General features: G+C 40.9%; 1 protein-coding gene across 1 annotated transcript; it reads right to left on the reverse strand.

Moving 5' to 3' along the window:
- Positions 1-574: 574 nt before the first annotated feature.
- On the reverse strand, positions 575-3,501 carry LOC149200391 (uncharacterized). Its single transcript, XM_089400938.1, has 2 exons — positions 3,288-3,501; positions 575-1,548 (listed from the first exon to the last, which is right to left on the reverse strand). The coding sequence occupies exons 1-2, from the start codon at positions 3,499-3,501 to the stop codon at positions 575-577; spliced, it is 1,188 nt and encodes a 395-aa protein (XP_089257064.1).
- Positions 3,502-23,430: the final 19,929 nt, after the last annotated feature.

Below are 23,430 nucleotides of genomic sequence, written 5' to 3' on the forward strand. Positions count from 1 at the left end.
TGGCATTTTCTCTTATTAACAACGCTGCCTAAGGCCTCACTGAATTCATCCAGAACCGCTTTAAATTTTGAGGCAGAGGAGATAGAGGTAGAACCAAAAAGCAGAGTGTCATCCACAAACAAGGCATGATTAATGTTTTTGGCCCCTCTTGCAATTCACAGTCCATTAATATCTTCGTCTTGCATCTTTTTGTCTAACAGGACGCTGGGAACAGAGGCTTGGATGACAAAGAGCAGAGGGGATAGAGGACACCCCTGCCTAAGTCCTCTCGAAGATTTAAAAAAATCTGTGGCTCTTCCATTTACAAGAGGAGCAATCCATGGCTCCAAGACGCATGCTCGAATCCATTTAATGCAATTTGCTCCAAAACCAAACTTGCTCATAACATTTAAAAGAAAATTGTGATTTACACGATCAAAAGAATTTGCTAAATCAACTTTAATCACCATACCTTGCTCTTTTTGGAGAAGACTTGAATGAATTGCCTCTTGTACCAGGATGAAGTTGTCCACGATCTGCCTTCCTTGGATGAAGCCTCCTTGATTCTATGGAATTATTTTAGGAAGAATGAGCTTCAGTCTTTTGCAATTACTTTGGTGATTAATTTGTACCAAGTATTGCATAGGGAAATCGGATGGAATCTGCTGAAGTTGTTGGCGCCTTTTTCCTTGGGTATGAGGGCTAAGAATGCAGAGTTTGTGCTGCCTCCTATTTTCTGAGTATTTTGAGACTTTTGAACCATTTTGAGAAGGTCCTTTTCAACAATCGGCCAGCAAGCTTGAAGGAATCTAGCAGAGAAACCATCTGGCCCAGGGGCCTTATCCGGGTCCATATCAAAAAGAGCCTTTTTGACTTCATCTTTAGTGACTTTGGCCTCAAGAGTCTCATTCATTCGCTGAGAAATTACAGAGGGTATAATATCTAACAGATCTGAATAATGGCTTGGATCCTTGTCTTCACTATACAAGTTTTGAAAATGAGAAAAGGCTGCTTTCTTTATGTAATCAAAATCCTTATGAATATCGCTATCTTCTTTAATCTCTGAGATGGTGTTGAAGCATTTCCTTGCCTGGGCTTGTTTGTGGAAAAAAGCAGTGTTCCTATCCCCTGCTTTGAGCCAGAGATTACGAGATTTTAATCTCCAATACTCTTCTTCAGCTAAGCAGGCTTTGTGATAGCGCTGTTGCAGCTGAGCTTCTTGATCTAATAACTCCTTTGTGAGTATAGCATTCTCCATACAAGTTTGATGGGAAACAAGAGCAGCTTTAATGGATTTCCTTTCTGTATTTGGATTGGACAGAGTTTTGACCCATCTTTTTAGAGCTCCTTTTACCCTTCTAAGCTTTTCCTCCCAAATATAGAAAGGTGATCCTTTAACTGGCTGATTCCAGCATTCCTTGATAGTTTGCATGAAGTTTGGCTCCTTTACCCAGAGAGGGCTGAATCTAAAGGGGATAGGACCTAGATCAAGGTGAGCTAGAAGTTCTAGCTTTATGGGCTTATGGTTCGAGATGCTGCTAACAAGAATATGCATTATGGGCTCTAAACCTAGCAACAAATAGGAGCTTTGGATAATAAATCTATCTAGCCTGGTAGCAACATGTCCAGGGCCCACTCTTTTATTAGACCAAGAGTACTTACTGGAAGAAGGTTTGATATCCAGCAAGTCCCAGTCCTGCATTATGTCCTCCACCCATTCCCTTGCCGGGTCTCAAACTACGCTGCCTCCCCTTTTTTTTGATGGATGAAGAGTGAGATTGAGGTCTCCAACAATAATTATATTTTCCAGGTTTGTCAAATCTGCTTGGTGCCTTATAGAGTCCCAACAGTCTTTTTTTCCCCAACATTGACTGGAGAGTAAACATTGAACAGACAAAACGTTTCCTTAGTGTCCAAATTCTGCATTTTCAGCAACAACCAATGAGTATTCCTAGCCTCAAATAGGATTGTAAATTTGTTGGCGTTCCAAAGAGTGCCAATCCCTCCTGAGGCACCCCGGGCAGAGATTGCTCTTGCTTCACTTTTAATCCAAAGTTTCTTGCTTACTTGAAGGAAGGCTATGTCTTCCAGCTTTGTCTCCTGGACGAGAAGTAAGTCTGAGGTTTCTGTTCTGATTAGGCTTCTGATGGCTTCTTCTTTAGCTTTACTCCCCATACCTCTGCAATTCCAGGAGATGACCTTCATTATTTATGTTTCTGGTGGGCTCCCTTGGATCCTTGGGTTTGGTTTTTCAGTATCTTAGGCTTTGAGGCTAGCAGTTTTTCCAAAGTTGGTTGGCTGCCCTGAAGTTTATCTTTGTAGGTCTCCTTCTCCCTTTTTCCTTGTCAGTTTTTCGGCCTCTTGCAGATCTTCTTACCGAGGTTTGGGGCTCTCCTATTTCTCCTTCCTCTTATGATTCGTCTGTTTCCTGCTCTTCTTCCTCATCTTCTATAATCATACCTTTGGGATCTTCAACATTTGTTCCTTTGTGGGAGGCTGAGGGAGTACCTTTACTTGTAGGAGCTGTTTTTTGGGCCTCGATCTCCTGAGTAGCTTCTGCCTCCTTTTGGACCTCACCCTCCTGTGTGTTCTCTGGTTGCGAACTCAGGGGATCGTACTTATTTTCTGGAGCAGGTTTGAGTGGGATCTGCTGGGCAGTGGCCTGGTGAGGTCCTTTGCCATTAGGGCCTCCCGGCTTCTGATTCTTGAGATAGGGTTTGGATCACTTGACTTGATTCCATCCATCCTCCTTCCCCTACACAACCTCACTGTTGGTCGGGCAGCCTCTGGCGAAGTGACCATAAACATGGCATTTCCGGCATTTGAAGGGCAGCTGCTCATAGTCCAGTTTCTGCATATGTATCCATCTTTCGACCTTTATTGTGATGGCCTTTGGTAGTCCCACCTCCAGATATACTTCTACAAAGATCCTGGCATAGTCATATTGGTCCTTATTGTTCTCTTGGTCTATAAATTTCCCCAGGCATTTCCAATGTGCCTTAGAGAATCCCAATTCCAACAGTGCACTGGGAGATTTGGAAGTTTGGCCCACACCGGGTCTGCTTTGGGCACATCTACTGCCAGATCGAAGTCCGGGGTCCATTTATTCAAATACAGACCCTGAGGGCCCATGAAGTAGGGGCCATTTTGGAAGATCAAGTCTTTGTCATCTTTTGATGTGAATTCGAAGAGGAAGTATCCTCTCCCCAGAAAGTAAGAGGTGACACTTTCTTTGATCAATGGTGCCCAGTTTCTGTTGACCCAGCTTTCGGTGGATTTTGGGGATGGCCATAGCCCAGTGAACTGACCGATGAGAGCCCGTTCGGCCAACGACAGAGCAACTTGGATCGGGGTTTCTGGAGGGAGGGAGATCACAGGAATATCGTCCAATCTTTTAACAAATTTCGCTGCTTCAGTATTTTTCTTCTTTGGAAGCCCAGCCAAGAGCCTATTGAAAGCCTCAGAAGGCGAGATCGGCGAAGGAGGCGGAAGAGACGCCTGGGGAGTGCCCAACTCCTCCATGATCGCAGTCCCTGGGATCGGGCCTATCAGAAACCAGCAACTTGATCCATGAATCAGTTCGTCCGCAGCATGCAAAGAGGCCTCAGGCGGACAGGTCTGTAGGAGTCAGATCGGCAAAGGGCGGACGAGCTCGCTGTCTGCAGCTCGCGCAAGATTCAGATCTCGAATTTACAGATCCGAAGGTTGCAGAGCGCGCGCCTTTCCTCAGATTTTTTCCTCCCAATTGTTATATTGTAATAAGTAATTATTATTATTACAAGTAGAAATGAATGTATTAATAATAATATTAATACATATCCAAATAAAGGAAATTATGAATGAATAGAGATATTAGCCTTAATGTGCATTAATAAATAAAGGGGGAAATAATATTTCTCTTCCTTTGTTTGCAAGTTTTTTTAGTCATTGTAACTCTCTCTTTATCCGCAACTTTTCGCAGTAACTACAATTACTCTTCCTGTCTATTATCTCTCCATATGTACACATATTATCCCCATTCGAAATCAATCACAAAGGGTTGTTTTTACTTCTACATACAATTTCTTCCCTTGAGATGTTAACAACAAAATAATCACTTTTCCATATTGCTTACACATGCCTTTTTTGCAACTAGGCACCCCCTATTAAGGTCGTGTCTATCTATTCCTGGATGTAACATTTTTTCTTGTACATCCCTACTCTTGAGACTTATCCCCCTATATTGAACTCCCTTTTACTTTTTTCCTTTTGGGGTTGTTCCCCCTAGGGCTATGCTTCCTTTTGTCTACAATTTAACTCTTTTACTACAACTTTCTTCTTTTCCTCTAAAGGGATGCTGCCACTTGAACTGATGCTTCTCCTTATTTACAACCCCCCCCCTTTGTTGATATCAAGGGAAATATGATACCCATAAACTTATGCATTTTTTTTAATTGAAATGCATCATATAAGTAATTTACTATTGTCAATTCATATCTTAGAACCTTTCCATTTCACCATTATTCTTCTGCAGGTCACTCTCAACAATTCTCATCTTCTTAATGTGTTGCAGTCTCTTACTTTGTTTTTTAACTGATGAGCTATTAGGCATGTTACTCCCATATATGATTTTTTATTTCTTTTAATATTATTGAGGACATATACATTGTTTTGAGAATTGATTTCATTTGCTATGAATATTCTTGAATATCTTTTCTTATTTCACATAATTTGGAAATGAATGTGAGATCATACCCTTGATCAACCATTTTATCTGCACTCAATACATTGTTCTTTAGTCTACCTTGAACCAATAAAACATTCTAACCCTTTGTCCTTCCATCATTAAGATTGATTATGCCTTTTCCAATTATCCTTCATGAATCATTATTTTCAAGGGTGACACTAGCTCCTTTGACTTCCTTTACAGAGAAAAAATTGCTTCTATCTCCTATCATATGACTTGAACATCCACTTTATATATTACTATTGGCTATATTTGTTTTGAACACATAGAGCTAGAGCACATTCTTCCCGTTTCTCTTTCTTCCTTATCTATACCTTTGTTCTTTGATTTCCATTTCTGGCAACATCTTCTTTTCTGCTTTGATTTAGAAGCATCAATGTATTGCTTCTACAATCTTGAGCTTTGTGCCAAAAATTATTGCACTTAAAAATTCAACATTATATAATAAGGGGGAAATAAATTGTAATTTCTACCATCATTCTTATTAAAAATTCTAGGATTTCTTCTCACATATCCATTCCTTGAGATCTTATATCATCCCCTACTCCTATTACTAATATAGTCATTTCTTACATATGCTCTGCAATATATTTCCTTATAACCAAATTTATTACATGAGAAGCAATACAATTAAAAGATATTTTTATACTTGCAAGTAAAAAGTTGTCTTGGAGAAATTGTTCTTCTGAATCCATTATTGGGTCTCAATTGGTCTTCGCTTCCTTGCCTTGTGTTGATTTTTTTCATTTGAGGGTTATATATTTGTTGGTCCTCTCCCTCTTTCCTGATGTTCTTTCTGTTAGCGCTTGAAATTTCACCTCAGGCTGAGAAAGGCAAACTCCAAGGCAACATCAAACCACTTAGCCTCGTAGCTAGCCCTACGGGGCAGGAGAGGGCTCTCTCCGGTATATCTCGGCAAAGATCTTCAAAGGGCGGAGATAACTAATAAAGAACACTGATTTTAGGATAGTAAACTGATAAAAGGTTTGATTTGAGATTTTTAGGATTTTGGTGGAAAATCGGGGAAAGGCAATTTTGGGTGCGGGGATTGGACACAGTTTTCGCAGGGGGCTCTTTGGGGCAAGATAGGAGACTGTATTGATGCCTTTGAAAGAGTTGGATGGATGAGAATGACTGGTGAGGAGCTAAGGAGAGCAAGCAATCACCTTGAATTCCCCTTAAACAGATGAAAACATTGATATTAAGCAAACTTAAAAGCAGAGCATGGCAATCATGAATTCTACTTTAACACTTCATTTGCCTAATTTGCAGAAGGAAAAGTAACAAGATGATTCACATAAAAAACTTACAAGTACAAATAGAAACACACCATCAATACATGTAACCACAGGAATCCCAAAAAGGACTGCAAAACCCTGGTCTTTCTTCCTTTGCCAAAATTGCAGAGATACAATGAGTAATAAAATAGAAGCTTTCTCCCTCAAGAGTCCAACCATGAAAATGACCAAGAAAGTACATAATATAGGCAATCTAACATCTTTCCTTGCCTCTAGGAGTCGAGCTCACTATCCTAGGAGCTGTTTCAACCAATTCCAAACTGAGCACTAGAATCTAGGCAGTCAAAACAACTTGCCTTTATAAGCTAGGAAACCAATTCATTCATTAAATTTTTGCCTATTTCATGAATGAATCTTCTAGAAGAGATAAATAAGTGTCAAAGTATCATAAAATTACATCATTTACATCAAGGAGGATCAAAATCCACTCCAAAAAGTCAAACATAGTCAAAACTGCGTTTTGCTGAGCTGTAGGTGCATTTCTGTGAAAATAGCGTGATGCGTAGCGCCCTGAATCTCAACGCGTAGCGCGCCTTTGGGCCTGATTTTGAGGCACTTCCCGGAGTCCAAATGAGGCAAAAGTGGGCTTGTTGGAAAGGTCTGGATGTCTACTTTCCGACCCAAGTGGAATTTTTGAATTTGGTGTCCATTTACCCCTCCAAAATTGCAATCTCCCAAGACTGCGTCCTGTGTGTCAAAAAGGTGGCAGAAAGTCATTTTTTGCTTGTTTTTTGACCTTCTGGAGGCTCAAAACTTGATGGAATCTCTTGGAAATTGTTGAGAAAGTGTATTTTTGCATGAAAAATCCAAAAATGCTGAGTTTTCATGAAAAGGAGTTGCCCATCTTCAGGGTAGCGCGCGGCGCGCTACGCGTTGGGGAAGAAAACCTGTTTTTTGCCCAAGAAATTCACAAATGACCAAAAATGCTCAATTTTTTTTGAAATTTGTGCAGAAGGTAAGTCATTTAGCACCATGCTCCTTCAAGGAAGCCTCAGCCAAGATGTGGAGGGGATCGGGCCTTTTTCTTCGTTTTAGTGCCTTGGCCAACCGTCCTTTGAGCACCTTCATTTTTGCCTTACATACGTGCATTCGAGCCCAATAATGGTTTTTCATGTTCCGGAGCATGTCCTTATCTTTGTTAGCCTTGGCCAGCAACCTCTCCAAATGAGCATTGACCTGGAGAAGCATAGCCTCTCGCTCAATGGGTACCAAATCACCGGGTCTCTTACGAGCCAAGTTGCGGTCTTCATGGATCCTCCGCAACTCATCGAGAGTGTGCTCATCATCTAATTGCTTGTTGCGCTGCTCTAAATATGTGATTGTCCATTGTGCCCTCTCTAATTTTTCTTGCAACAAGCGAGGTAGGAAACAATATTGATGCCTTTGATAGAGATGGATGGATGAGAATGACTGGTGAGGAGTTAAGGAGAGCAAGCAATAACCTTGAATTCCCCTTAAACAGTTGAAAACATTGATATTAAGCAAACTTAAAAGCAGAGCATGACAGTCATGAATTCTACTTTAACACTTCATTTGCCTAATTTGCAGAAGGAAAAGTAAGGAAATGATTCACATAACACACTTACAAGTACAAAGAGAAACACACCATCAATACATGTGACCACAAGAATCCCAAAAAGGACTGCAAAACCCTGGTCTTCCTTTGCCAAAAATTGCAGAGATACAGTGAATAATACAATAAGAGCTTCTCCCTCAAAATTCCAACCTTCCAACCTCTGAAAATGACTAAGAAAATACATAATATAGGCAAGCTAACATATTTCCTTGCCTCTAGGGGTCGATCTCACTATCCTAGGAGCTGTTTCAACCAATTCTAAACTAAGCACTGAAAACTAGGCAGTCAAAACAACTTGCCTCTATAAACTAGGAAACCAATTCATTCATTTAATTTTCACCTATCTCATGAATGAATCTTCTAGAAGAGATACATAAGTGTAAAAGTGTCATAAATTTACATCATTTACAACAAGAAGGATAAAAATCAACTCCAAAAGTCAAACACAGTCAAAACTGCGTTTTGCTGAGCTGTAGGCTGAAATCCTGAGCAATTTGCCTGACGGGTCGTGCGCCAAATCCTTACGGGTCGCGCGCCTTTGAGAGCACTTGTGGGGCACTTTCAGGTGTCCAAATGAGGCAAGAGTATGCTTGTTGGAAAGGTCTATGAGTCTACTTTACAACCCAACTGGAATTTCGGAATTTGGTTGTCATTTACCCCTCCAAAATTGCAATCTCCCAAGACTGCTTTCTGTGTGTCAAAAATGTGGCAGAAAGTCATTTTTTGCTTGTTTTTTGACTTTCAGGAGGCCCAAAACTTCATAAAATCTCTTGGCAATGGGTGAGAATGTGTAACTTTTCATGCCAAATCCAGAAATGTTGAGTTTTCCCAGAACAGAGTAGCCAAATGAAAGGGTTGCGCAGGGGGTGAGACCCGTTGAGGGGACAAAACCTGTTTTTTGCCTGAAAAAACCAAAATGACCCAAAATGCTCAAAATTTCTTGGAATTTGTGCTGGGGCTGAGCTATTTAGTGCCATGCTCCTTCAAGGAAGCCTTGGCCAAGATGTGAATGGGGTCAGACCTTTTTCTTCGTTTTTGTGCTTTGGCCAACTGCCTTTGGAGCACTTTCATCTTCGCCTTGCACACGTGCATCCGTGCTCAATAATGATTCTTCATGTTCCGGAGCAGGCTCAACTTCTGGTGTTAACTCACGGTCATCACTTTGCTCATAGTCGGTTTCGGTTTCTGACATGGTTTCAGGGGCAAAGTGGCTGAAATGTACTGCTGCTTCTGCTTTGAAATCTGCTGTTTTAACTGTTTTGAAATGCTATTTCAAGGGGACAAGTAGCACAAGGGAAATGTTAGGGAAGGGAGACTTGGAAGGGAAATTGGGAAAAATATATGAAACAGGGAGTTTAGGGGAAGAATTATGACATATACATCATCATACAATTTCATTTGCAAGGATGTTATGAGAGGTAGGGTTTAGGGTTTGATTTTTGATTTCTTAATATTTTTGGTAGGGAAATTAAATAACAATGTTAAGGGAGTAAGAAATGGGAGGTGGGAAAATGTAGGAACAATAGGAATGAAAAGGAATACCTTAAAACAGCAAAACAAACCCTAGCAACTTTGATATTTTCAAGCAAAAGCACATGGAGTCTTTACTTGCAAATGAAGGCTTTTAAAATATTATCATGATCTTCTCAAGCTTTAGCAAACCATAATTTATATGATTGAAGGCCTACCGGACAAGCTTGAACAATTTGTGGTCGCTTTGCAGCTTGCTGGTAATTTTCTGTGGAGGAAACCCTGATGGGTCGCACGCACTGCCCAACGGGTCACGCGCCCTCAACGGGTCGCGCCTGTGTAATTTTTACACTGCTGGAGGTGCCCTGACGGGTCGCGCGCCAGTCTCGATGGGTCGCGCGCCTCCCAAACTCACCGAATTCACTCAAACGCTCTTGCAACTGATTTCTCTATCACTTGAATGCACAATGGAGCTTGATGGAGGGAAATAAAGCCTTTATAGCCTAGCTTTGAATAAATTTCATGTCACAACCCACTTTCTAATGTTTTTCCATGACACTTTTTAAACTTTGAATGCTGTTGTCTTTTTGGTTTCCTTTTGTCCTGAAATTGATTGATTTGATCTTTTTCCTTGATAATTTTTTGCAGGGATAGCTTCTGAGGGGTCTTGGCAAGGGAGCCAGGGTTACATGCTGTCCTTTGAATCATTTTGAATTTTTACAATTTTTACAAAATTTTGAGAAATGACCTTGGCTTTAAAAACAGGGTTTTTAAATCCAAGGTGAAAATTAGCTGCACAAGATAGAATCTTTCAAAGAAACACTTTGAAAATCATCCCTCTGGCTTGTTGGGCACTTATTGACCTTCAGAGACATGACCTTGAAGACAAATTTGACCTAAACCCTAGACCTAGAAATTTTGACCTCAAGACAAGACAAGTAACCTTGAAAAAGTGAAATGACTGAAACAACTTGATCCAGCAGTGCCAAGAGGGGAATAAAGACACCAGCTCCTCCATCAGGGTTATGGCATGCCTATAATGGAATGCAATAAGATGACACTGATGAGACACCTACTTATGCAGATGCAAAGAGCTTTGATCGCTGATGGAGGGCTACTAGACCGATTCTAACATTGGCTCCAATGGGGATGGTAGCTCCTTGGAGGTGCCAAGAACCGCAGATCTCTGTAAGAGCTAGACCAATGCCTTTCAATCATTGGGCAATGGAGTCAAAAACTCAAGTTGAAATGCATGACTAAAAACTGATAACTTGACAACACAAATTGACTCTTACTCAACTAAAAACTGACTCAACACTTAAACACAACCGACAAACTGGAAATGATGCTCAAAGGGGAGCTTATTCATCAAAACCTACCCTAACAGTTTCATTCATCACCTGATCAAGTGAAATGAAACAACCAATGCAACCAAGTAAGAATCCCGTCTGCTGGTTGAATTCTCCGCAAGTGCTCACTTATGAACAACAAGAGAGAACTACTGAAAGGCAACTCCCATGACAACTTAGAAACAGATCCTTTGAATGATATGAATTCTCTATCCACCTCCAAAAACACTGCATAAGGATCTTGAAATTCATGCACACTGGAACTTAGCTCATCCAATGGATTACTTCTCGTCTCCTCATACCATGAATGCAAACTTTGATCTGAGCGTTGTGACGAGACCTCTGCTGAAAATGAGAAAGAAACTAGATGCCGGATCAAATTTGTATCAATACACGTTTCAAGCTCACATGTAGTCAATGGAGAAAGACTTTGACTGCAAACCTCATCCAAAACATCAGCTATTGGATCATGAAAAACTTGAAAAGATTGCTGTAACGTATCCATTGAAAATGCATGACATCCTTCTAGCTGTTCATCTTTTTCTTGAGAGATTTTACGAAGATTCTTCCTTATAAACTGAAATGCTTTGAAAGAAAAGGGTATAGAATCTTCCTGTATCATCAAATCATGTATTTCGTCTTCCACAACTTCATCTGTAATCTGCCCTTCAATTTCATTTGGTGGCTGCAAATCTGATGCTACAGGCTGCTCAAGAATTTTGTTATCTGTCTCATCCTCAACATTAACACTGAGAGATTGCTGATTTGTTATAGGCTGTTCATTTGAAGATTTACTATGCAATCTACCCTTCAAAAACTGATATGATTCAAAACAGAATGGTACGGAGTCACCTTGAATCATTAAATCATGTGTGTGCACTTCCAAGTCTTCATCTGCAACTTGACAATCAATGGCTTTCGGGGGTTGCAAATCTGAATATGAGAAGTCTTGAACAAAGTTCTCATTGCTCTTTATATGATTCAAATCAAGACTTGTTGACATTCGATTTCTGATTGCATGGTAGTTATCTCTGATGAACTGAAACGAATCAAAACAAAAAGGCAAAGATCCTTCACTTACTTCAAACTTTGATGCACTTTCCTCATCATTGTCATAGCTGCTATTCATCATTTGATCATTGTACTCGAGCTACTGTAAGTGAACTTCCTCCTCGCACAAACTAGCCGCTGATTTGTCTGTAAGATTAGCTTCTTTTTGGAGAACATAATCATCATCATACTGATCAAACTGAGGCAAATCATCAGTATAAAACACATCATCAAGCATACATGTCATATCAACAGTTCTTTCTTCTTCACAATGATCTATAAAACAATCACTATGACAACTGGGATCAGAAACAAAATGTTTTGGATCAGCAACTTGTTCTTCTTCAATCAGCGCGCCATGAACTTGAACATCATAATCATTCCTTATGTTGATCTTATCCATCATCTTTTCCACTGCACTTACCAAAATGTCAAGCTTCACCTCTAGAGATGTTGATTCAGCCGGATCTATGTTTTTCATCTCTTCTTCTTTCAACCTTGCCCTTCGGATCAGCATATGCACCTCTACATTTACTGCACTGTTTTTCATCTCATGAAGTGTTGTAATATCCATTTCTCTCAGCTGAAACTCCATCTCCGGATCAAAGGCACCCAGATAGTGCAAGAGAGAAAATCTAGGAGAAGGTCTTATATCAACTGGCATCGAATAATAAACTTGGTTAAATCTGGCAGAAAATTGTTGTACTGTCTCCCCTGGCAATCTTTTCAGCTGGTTATACTCTTCTATAATCAAGAAAAGGTTCTTCCCGATCATCCACCTGTCGAGAAAAACTTTGACAAACTGCTGGAAATCTGAAATGCTTGCATCAGGCAAGGTTTTGAACCAACTCTTCACTTTGGCTTGCAAAGAAAGAGCAAAAAGCCTTATACTGACATCTTCTTCATCAACTTCAAAAAGATCTAGAAAATTCTCAAAATTCTGCACATGTTGCTCGGCATTGACATTCTTACATTCACCGTCAAACCTCGGCAAGTATAGATCATAGTTTTTGGGGAAAGCATGAAGAACAGAAGGTAAAACAAGAGGTTTATACCGATCTGGAATTTTACAAGGTATAGGGGTATGTACAGAAGGTATAGAATCAGTCTTGGTTGCTTGGGGCTCATCAATTTGAAGATGGTCATCACAAAATTTAGAAGAAAGGTCTTGATCAAGCTCAAAGGTATGAAAATCTTTGGTATTCACAATCTTCAAAGGGAAAGAATCAACTGCAGGCCGAGGATCTCTTCTCAAACACAGTATACTTTGCAAAGCCTTCTTAACATTCTTGGGAAAAGAGAAGAAACAATTTATGACAAAGAACAAAATGTCTTGGATGAAATTCCAACTTGAATACCTGATCTGTCCATGTTGTCCTTTCATGTTTTTGCTGGTCAGCATCATCCTCCAGTGGAGTCTTTGGATCTGATCTCGAAAATGATTTAGAGTCGCCAGTGAATGATTTCAGCCTTGTCAGTGTCTGATCGTTGTTCACCATCAACAATCAGATCTGAACTTGATACATGTATTGGGGTAAAATGCAAATGAAGTGGCCGTATTCACAAGCTCACGGAGATGGACTGAAGCAGCGTTTATCTACTTCCGCTTATGCAAAGCAAAAGCGTTTCGAAGGCTACCTGGCATAACTTCAGGCTCCGTCTAAGACTTATGAAACACACACATCAATCCACAAACAAGTTTGTTCTCCCCAGTATGGTCGCCAATATGTTAGCGCTTGAAATTTCACCTCAGGCTGAGAAAGGTAAACTCCAAGGCAACATCAAACCACTTAGCCTCATAGCTAGCCCTACGGGGCAGGAGAGGGCTCTCTCCAGTCTATCTCAGTAAAGATCTTCAATGGGCGAGATGACCAATGAGGAAACATTGATTTTAGGCTAGTAAATTGATAAAAGGTTTGATTTGGGATTTTTAGGGTTTTGGTGGAAAGTTGGGGAAAGGCAATTTTGGGTGTGGGGATTGGACACAGTTTTCGCAGGGAGTTCTTTGGGGCGAGGTAGGAAACAGTATTGATTCCTTTGATAGAGATGGATGGATGAGAATGACTGGTGAGGAGTTAAGGAGAGCAAGCAATAACCTTGAATTCCCCTTAAACAGTTGAAAACATTGATATTAAGCAAACTTAAAAGCAGAGCATGACAATCATGAATTCTACTTTAACACTTCATTTGCCTAATTTGCAGAAGGAAAAGTAAGGAAATGATTCACATAACACACTTACAAGTACAAAGAGAAACACACCATCAATACATGTGACCACAAGAATCCCAAAAAGGACTGCAAAACCCTGGTCTTCCTTTGCCAAAAATTGCAGAGATACAGTGAATAATACAATAAGAGCTTCTCCCTCAAAAGTCCAACCTTCCAACCTCTGAAAATGACTAAGAAAATACATAATATAGGCAAGCTAACATCTTTCCTTGCCTCTAGGGGTCGAGCTCACTATCCTAGGAGCTGTTTCAACCAATTCTAAACTAAGCACTGAAAACTAGGCAGTCAAAACAACTTGCCTCTATAAACTAGGAAACCAATTCATTCATTTAATTTTCACCTATCTCATGAAAGAATCTTCCAGAAGAGATACATAAGTGTAAAAGTGTCATAAATTTACATCATTTACAACAAGAAGGATAAAAATCAACTCCAAAAAGTCAAACACAGTCAAAACTGCGTTTTGCTGAGCTGTAGGCTGAAATCTTGAGCAATTTGCCTGACGGGTCGCGTGCCAAATCCTGACGGGTCGCGCGCCTTTGAGAGCACTTTTGGGGCACTTTTAGGTTTCCAAATGAGGCAAGAGTAGGCTTGTTGGAAAGGTCTGTGAGTCTACTTTCCAACCCAACTAGAATTTCGGAATTTGGTTGTAATTTGCCCCTCCAAAATTGCAATCTCCCAAGACTGCTTTCTGTGTGTCAAAAATGTGGCAGAAAGTCATTTTTTGCTTGTTTTTTGACTTTCAGGAGGCCCAAAACTTCATAAAATCTCTTGGAAATGGGTGAGCATGTGTAAATTTTCATGCCAAATCTAGAAATGCTGAGTTTTCCCAGAACGGAGTAGCCAAATGAAAGGGTCGCGCGGGGGGTGAGACCCGTTGAGGGGACAAAACCTGTTTTTTGCCTGAAAAAACCAAAATGACCCAAAATGCTCAAAATTTCTTGGAATTTGTGCTGTGGCTGAGCTATTTAGTGCCATGCTCCTTCAAGGAAGCCTTGGCTAAGATGTGAAGGGGGTCGGACCTTTTTCCTCGTTTTTGTGCTTTGGCCAACCGCCTTTGGAGCACTTTCATCTTCGCCTTGCACACGTGCATCCGTGCCCAATAATGATTCTTCATGTTCCGGAGCAGGCTCAACTTCTGGTGTTAACTCACGGTCATCACTTTGCTCATATTCGGTTTCGATTTCTGACATGGTTTCAGGGGCAAAGTGGCTGAAATGTACTGCTGCTTCTGCTTTGAAATCTGCTGTTTTAACTGTTTTGAAATGCTGTTTCAAGGGGACAAGTAGCACAAGGGAAATGTTAGGGAAGGGAGACTTGGAAGGGAAATTGGGAAAAATATATGAAACAGGGAGTTTAGGGGAAGAATTATGACATATACATCATCATACAATTTCATTTGCAAGGATGTTATGAGAGGTAGGGTTTAGGGTTTGATTTTTGATTTCTTAATATTTTTGGTAGGGAAATTAAATAACAGTGATAAGGGAGTAAGAAATGGGAGGTGGGAAAATATAGGAACAATAGGAATGAAAAGGAATACCTTAAAACAGCAAAACAAACCCTAGCAACTTTGATATTTTCAAGCAAAAGCACATGGAGTCTTTACTTGCAAATGAAGGTTTTTAAAATATTATCATGATCTTCTCAAGCTTTAGCAAACCATAATTTATATGATTGAAGGCCTACCGGACAAGCTTGAACAATTTGTGGTCGCTTGGCAGCTTGCTGGTAATTTTCTGTGGAGGAAACCCTGATGGGTCGCGTGCACTGCCCAACGGGTCGCGTGCCCTCAACGGGTCGCGCCTGTGTAATTTTTACACTGCTGGAGGTGCCCTGACGGGTCGCGCGCCTTCAACGGGTCGCACGCCTCCCAAACTCACCGAATTCACTCAAACGCTCTTGCAACTGATTTCTCTATCACTTGAATGCACAATGGAGCTTGATGGAGGGAAATAGAGCCTTTATAGCCTATCTTTGAATAAATTTCATGTCACAACCCACTTTCTAATGTTTTTCCATGACACTTTTTAAACTTTGAATGTTGTTGTCTTTTTGGTTTCCTTTTGTCCTGAAATTGATTGATTTGATGTTTTTCCTTGATAATTTTTGCAGGGATAGCTTCTGAGGGGTCTTGGCAAGGGAGCCAGGGTTACATGCTGTCCTTTGAATCATTTTGAATTTTTACAATTTTTAGAAAATTTTGAGAAATGACCTTGGCTTTAAAAACAGGGTTTTTAAATCCAAGGTGAAAATTAGCTGCACAAGATAGAATCTTTCGAAGAAACACTTTGAAAATCACCCCTCTGGCTTACTGGGCACTTATTGACCTTCAGAGACATGACCTTGAAGACAAAATTGACCTAAACCCTAGACCTAGAAATTTTGACCTCAAGACAAGACAAGTAACCTTGAAAAAGTGTAATGACTGAAACAACTTGATCCAGCAGTGCCAAGAGGGGAATAAAGACACCAGCTCCTCCATCAGGGTTATGACATGCCTAATGGAATGCAATAAGATGACACTGATGAGACACCTACTTATGCAAATGCAAAGAGCTTTGATCGCTGATGGAGGGCTACTAGACCGATTCTAACATGACCAATGGAGGGGAGCTGACATGTCTGGGCTCAGGGATGTCATACTGCTGTGAAGGTCCTCCCTCCTCATGAACAACCTCAGGGGGTGGTGGCGCTGGGTATCCCTGTTGCTTGAGCAACAATCTCAGGTGACAATGTAAAATCCACCCCTGCAAGATTCACATGCCCGTTGTGCAAATGAAAAACAAACAAGCGGACCAATTCCCTGTGGTGCTGAATTTGGGAAATTCTCTCGCAATATCCATAGCATGATTGATGACGGAAACATGTGACTGCAAGTGGACAAGCTTGCAAATAGGCCAAAGAGGTGGGCTCCTCTCTCACATGCTGACCACCCTTACCACCCCTGTGAGGCCTCCTTGGCACCTCAACCTCCGGTGTTGACTCATGGTCATCACTTTGCTCATAGTCTGTTTCGGTTTCTGACATGGTTTCAAGAGCAAAAAGGCTGAAATGTACTGCTACTTCTGCTCGAATGACCTGCTGTTTTGACTGTTTGAATGCTGCTCCAAGGGGACAAAAAACACAAGGGAGATGTTAGGGAGGGGGACTTTTGAGGGGATTTAGGGAAAATATATAAAAAAGGGAATTTAGGGAAGGAATTATGACACATACATCATCACATAATCATAATTTGTAGGGGTTTGATAGGAGGTAGGATTTAGGGAGATTTTATTGAATTTTAGGGATAGGGGTAGGGTTTTAGGGCTTTTGATATTTTTGTTAGGGAAATTGTGTGAAAGTGACAAGGGAAGTGATAATGGGAATGTGGGGAAATGAGGGAGTGAAAAAGATGACCTTGGGCAGCAAACTCAAAGCCCTAGCTTCACTTGCAATTTGAAATTTTTAAACATAATATATATGAATTTCATGCTTCACACTTGATGGCATTTGACACATTTTCCATGCTCATTTTTCTTTAGCAAGCAAAAAACATTGATGACTTGAGGCCTACCTGTAAAACTTAAGAGATTTGAGGTCGTTTTGAAGCTTGTTGGCAATTTGCTGTAGGTGAAACCCAACGCGTAGCGCGCGGGCCCTGACGCGTAGCGCGCGCCCAACGCGTAGCGCCCGACCAATTCTTCCACTGCAGAGTGTGCCCTGACGCGTAGCGCGCGCCCAACGCGTAGCGCGCGGGCTCTGATGCGTAGCGCGCAGGCTCTGTTTCTCAATTCGCCCAGTTTCACACTAAATCGCCTTTCACACTTGCTCTTGGAGTCTTGGAGGCAAATGAATGACAAAATGAAGAGAGAGGGGCTTTTATAAGCTTGATTTAAATTTATTTCCCCTCAAACTCACTTTATAATGTTTATAAAATGACACTTTTTGAAACTAATTGCTGCTGACTTGTGGTTTCCTTTTTGACATGAAATTGGTTGAAATGATGCTTTTTCTTGCAAATTTTTGCAGGGATAGCTTCTGAAGAGTCTTGGCAAAGGAGACCAAGGCTGCATGCCAACTTCTAGAGAGTTTGAATTTTTTACACATTTTTACAAAAAATGAGAAAATGACCTTGCCTTCAAAAACAGGGTTTTTGAACTCAAGGTAAAAATTAGCTGTACAATATGAAATCATTTGAAGTGATGCTTTGCTGGACATCCCTCTGGCCTGCTGGGCATTTATTGACCTCAAAAGACAAAATTGGACTAAACCCTAGACCTAGGACCTTGATTTCAAGACAAGACCAATGACCCTGTAAGGAATTTATTGACTGAAACAAACTTGATCCAGCAATGCCAAGAGGGGAATAAATGACACAAACCCCTCCATCAGGGTTATGGCATGCCTAATGGAATGCAATAAGATGACACTGATGAGACACCTACTTATGCAAATGCAAAGAGCTTTGATCGCTGATGGAGGGCTACTAGACCGACTCTAACATTGGCTCCAATGGGGATGGTAGCTCCTTGGAGGTGCCAAGAACCTTAGACCTCTGGGAGAGCAGATAGTGCCTTCGTCCATTGGGCAATGGAGTCAAAAACTCAAGCTGAAATGCATGACTGAAAACTGATGACTTGACAACACAAATTAACTCTTACTCAACTAAAAACTGACTCAATACTTAAACACAACCGACAAACTGAAAATGATGCTCAAAGGTTGAGCTTATTCATCAAAACCTACTCTAACAGTTTCATTCATCACCTGATCAAGTAAATGAAACAACCAATGCAACCAAGTAAGTATTCCATCTGCTGTTCGAATTTTCCGCAAATGCTTGCTTATGAAAAACAAGAGAGAACTACTGAAAGGCAACTCCCATGACAACTTAGAAACAGATCCATTGAATGATATGAATTCTTTATCCGCCTCCAAAAACACTGCATAAGGATCTTGAAATTCAAGCACACTGGAACTTAGCTCATCCAATGGATTACTTCTCGTTTCCTCATACCATGAATGCAAACTTTGATCTGAGCCTTGTGACGAGACTCCTGCTGAAAATGACAAAGAAACCGGCTGTCGGATCAAGTTCATATCAGCACATGTTTCAAACTCACATGTAGTCAATGAAGAAAGACTTTGACTGCAAACCTCATCCAAAACATCAGCTATTGGATCATGAAAAACTTGAAAAGACTGCTGTAATGTATCCATTGAAAATGTATGACATCCTTCTAGCTGTTCATCTTTTTCTTGAGAGATTTTACGAAGATTATGCCTTATAAACTGAAATTCTTCGAAACAAAAGGGTATAGAATCTTCCTGCATCATCAAATCATGTATTTCATCTTCCACAACTTCATCTGTAATCTATCCTTCAATTTCATTTGGTGGCTGCAAATCTGATGCTACAGGCTGCTCAAGAATTTTGTTATCTGTCTCATCCTCAACATTAACACTGAGAGATTGCTGATTTGTTATAGGCTGTTCATTTGAAGATTTACTATGCAATCTACCCTTCAAAAACTAAAATGATTCAAAACAGAATGGTACGGAGTCACCTTGAATCATTAAATCATGTGTGTGCACTTCCAAGTCTTCATCTGCAACTTGAAAATCAATGGCTTTCGGGGGTTGCAAATCTGAATATGAGAAGTCTTGAACAAAATTTTCATTGCTCTCAATATGCTTCAAATCAAGACTTGTTGACATTTGATTTCTGATTGCATGGTAGTTATCTCTGATGAACTGAAATGAATCAAAACAAAAAGGCAAAGATCCTTCACTTACTTCAAACTTTGATGCACTTTCCTCATCATTGTCATAGCTGCTATGCATCATTTGATCATTGTACTCGAGCTGCTGTAAGTGATCCTGTTATAGACATTTTTGTGCCTTACAGCATTGAGCATGAAATGTCCATAATCTAAGGGATCCAAAGTCCCTAAACATGTTGTTCCTACCCCTAGAGGAACAAGGCTAACAAACCACAACAATTCACAGAAGTTCTCCACCAAAAACTGCTCAAAACAAGTCAAATCAGGATCATTTCAGTGGCTACACTAGCTGTTTGCGCTGAATGTCAAAGCCAACACTGGCTACCTGTGTTGAATGTCAAATGGAACACTGGCTACCTGCGCTGAACAAGAGTGGACGTGTGGCAAGCTCATTTCTCAAGGTGTCAAAACCCAGGAAGCTTCCAAAATGACACTTGCCTCAGGGAATTTGACTGGTGATGAGTAAGAGGTTCCAAATCTCCAAGTGGAAGCAAGAACCTCCAAGTGGAATCAAGAACTGACAGAGGGAGAGGACACTAGTCAGATCTCAAGCTGACTCATCCTCTCTCCAAACATCTATATATGGATCTCTCCTCCATGAGATCTAGAGGCTGGAATTTTGTTATTGCAAAGAATTGCTGTTGGTTTGAGATTGGAATCATTGGGTGCTTAATGCTTTGAAGGGGGTGAAGATAGGAATTCCATTTGCTGGGAAGGAGATGCTGGATTGGAGCCCTCTGTGTTGTATCTCTTCCTGAACCTTGTTATTCATCAATAAAGCTATCTTGGTTTCTCCTATATACTGATGTGTCCTTGATGTATGATTGCATTAGTGCATTTGGTTTACTTCTAATCCTAAACTAGTTATGAATGTGAATATCTGTCTTTGTGTAGTGTTCTTCTCTTGTCGCAAGTAGTTGTTCTCTTGTGATCTTGCAGGAACCCGTCGAAGCTGGACAAGCAAGAAGGCAAGTAGCTGTTCTCTTGTAATCTTGCATGAGCCTGTTGAAGCTGGGCGAGCGAGAAGGCAAGTAGCTGTGAACTCCCAAAGAGAAGAGAGACCGGATCGAGGGACAAATGGAAGACACCGGTAAGTCTATTTATCTCTCTTCTTTCACATTTCATAAACGAAGAAACCAGAATAGCTGTCCTTGTTTGTTGCTAAGGCACTGTCACACCTTAGGTGGATAGGATCGTCCTGCATAGGCATTTTTCCCCACAACAAATTGGCGACTCCGCTGGGGAGATCTGTTTAGTCATTTTATTTGTGTTTCTATCATTGTTTGTTTCATAGACTTGACTACAACAATCGAACTGCATCTGCTATTCCCGGATGCAAAGTAGACAGTTGCTGCTTTGATCCAATCACTGGACTTGTCTATGTTCTGAACAATGGACTCACAAATGATTTGATGATCCTTGTGATAGATCTTAGTATCCCTCAAAGCATCCCTTTGATTACACCTTGCTTGTTGCTTTTATTTGGCCTAAAACAGTGAATTAAATAGCAATCTGTGACCCAGAACCAGTGAGAAATGAGAGTTTCTCCTTCAGCGCAGACCCAGTGAAGGGATTCTGCATTTCAACGGAGGTCCCATGAAGGCTACCTGCGCTGAATGTCAAAACCCCTGTGTTGAGGTTGCGCTGAACCAATTTTCTCTTGTGCAGCTGGGGTTCTCTGCTCTGTTTTGCCCTGTTTTGATCTCTGATTTTTGCAGCCTGTAACCAGCATAGGTACCAGTCTGATAACTCCTTTTCTCTGCTTAAATTCCGCCTCCTTTTGTACAAAAACACTGTGAGTGTTTTTATGTGTTTGTGGCATCATTTACAGTTTTCCTTTGCATGAGTGAAATAATCATCCTATCGCCCTTGATTCAGATCTGTTGATTGTGATCTTAGAAGAGAGTTCATTGGCTGTTTGCAGATTGATTATACATTTGCTTTTGCTTATTGGTTTGAGTTTGTCTCTTTTAAGTGTCGAAACAAGTATTCATTTCAAAAATCGTTAAGTGTTGTAATCTCTTCTACCCTCTCTGATTTCGAAAAAGTAAACTTGTTTGTATTTGTCATTTAAAAGCAAATTCAAAGTTGTACAAAAAGCTTTCTTTTGTAGGCATCAATACTAAGAAAGCGGAAAACAAACACCTGCATTGTGCATTTGAATTTTGAGAGTTTGCATGTCTGATTTAGGAAAAGTGCATTAGAGTGTGCTGATTGCTCTTTGAGAAAAGATGGTGTCTTTCTTTTCCCTTAGTAGCTAGGATTTTCAAAGTTGAAAAGATATAAAGCTTGCTTATCATCTTTAGACTGCATTTAGGAATTGTATCATACATCTCGTGGTGAACCTTGAAAGGCAAACTTCTAAAAAGATCAACCTAAAACAAATTGAATGAACTTAACAACGCTTTGCAACATAACGCACAACATAGAGGTCTAGGCTAGAGATGTGTTCCAGCGTCGTTAAGCCTGGTGACTGTCGATCTCGTGGATGGTGGGTGATTCCTCTTGAGGGACGATAGCGCCAGTACGGATTGTGCTCCCACGTACCGTCGCATATATATTGGGAGACCCCTATAGGCTAAAACCTTTATCCTTAGGAAGCCGTGTCGGCCGCCCTACTGATCGCAATGCACTGAACACAGCATTCAGGAAGATCGACCGCCCGTACCCTAAAAAGTATTCTGCGGTTTTGCGAAAAGTTTGGCACACCCTCTGCCTAGAACTCCAGAGCAGTTCCTTTTGGCCTTTTTCAGACTCTATAACAGAAAAATTCCATCCGAGCATTTGTCACTTCGGGCTCGTTAAAACATCGAAGGAGACTAGAGGCATCTTTAGCTTTTTCTCGACTCTTTAAAAGTGAAAAAGCAAGTTGTATCTAAAAGCGTCTAAAAAATTCATTTAATTCGGAAACACACTTTCCCCTTTTCTATTTTGGTTGATCGAGTAATCCGCAATCATGGAAGAAAGTCAATTGAAACCCCGTCGTTCGCGGAGGCCTACGAGTCAACCGTCTTTGTCTCCGAAATCGAAAACAGTACAGAAAAAGCGAACTCGTTTAACCGGTTCGAAATCTCCTATCAAAGTTAGAACAAGTGTTCCAATGAAATCTGAGATTCCGGTTACTCCAAACATTTCTGGAAACCCTGCCTCTATAGAAGAAGTTCGACAGCCACAGAGGGATAGTAACACTAATTCTAGTCTGGGGGCAAATACTTACGTTACTGAACCAGTTCCATCTGTGACCGGTTCAGAGAGTCTTGCTCCTCAAACAACTTTCGCTGTCGATTCAACCCCTTCTTCGGCACCAGAAATATTTTACGGACCTGACGGTCTTCCCCTTCCACCTGGTTTGATTGCAATAGAGGAAATTGTAGAGGATCCGCAAGCAAGTACTCCAACCCATTTTGGAGTAGAGGTCACTCTATTTCCTTCTACATCAGAAGTTAGTCTACCACAAGTGGAAGTTCCTGTAGAATCGCTAGGCAATCTCTTGGATAGACTCAAAATGTCTGAACAACCGTCAACATCTAGGACTGTGTCGAATGACACAGCGAAAACAGAAGCCCCTGCCGTCACTCCGACAATGTTTGCCGGCATACCATCTGTCCCGACTAGTTCGCAACCGCTAGAAGGAGTCCACCCAGGGACTATTTCGATAGTATGGTCTGTTCCAGTTGGTTCCTCCGGAATAATATCCGGCAACTCTTATGTTGAAACTCGCTAGATTGATCCATTTGGAGGTCAATTTGGGCAATCCAGTCCCCAAGGACAAACAATTCCCTTGAGTTCCGGATTGCTACCGTATGGGGGGCAGTATGCCCTTTCATTACCCCCTCCGGGAGGGTATCCGTATGGGAGTTCACAACAGTATTCAGGTTATACTGGAATTTCATCAAGTGGTTGGGTACCTATGCTACCGCAGCAACCAAGGGTTGTGTATTCTATGCAACAATGTGTACCTATGTCGAACATCCCGACCACACCGGC

This window comes from Pinus tabuliformis, chromosome 2_1, assembly GCF_031772625.1.
Source record: "Pinus tabuliformis cultivar Carrire ecotype Pingquan chromosome 2_1, CPIR1, whole genome shotgun sequence".
Lineage (NCBI taxonomy): Eukaryota > Viridiplantae > Streptophyta > Pinopsida > Pinales > Pinaceae > Pinus > Pinus tabuliformis.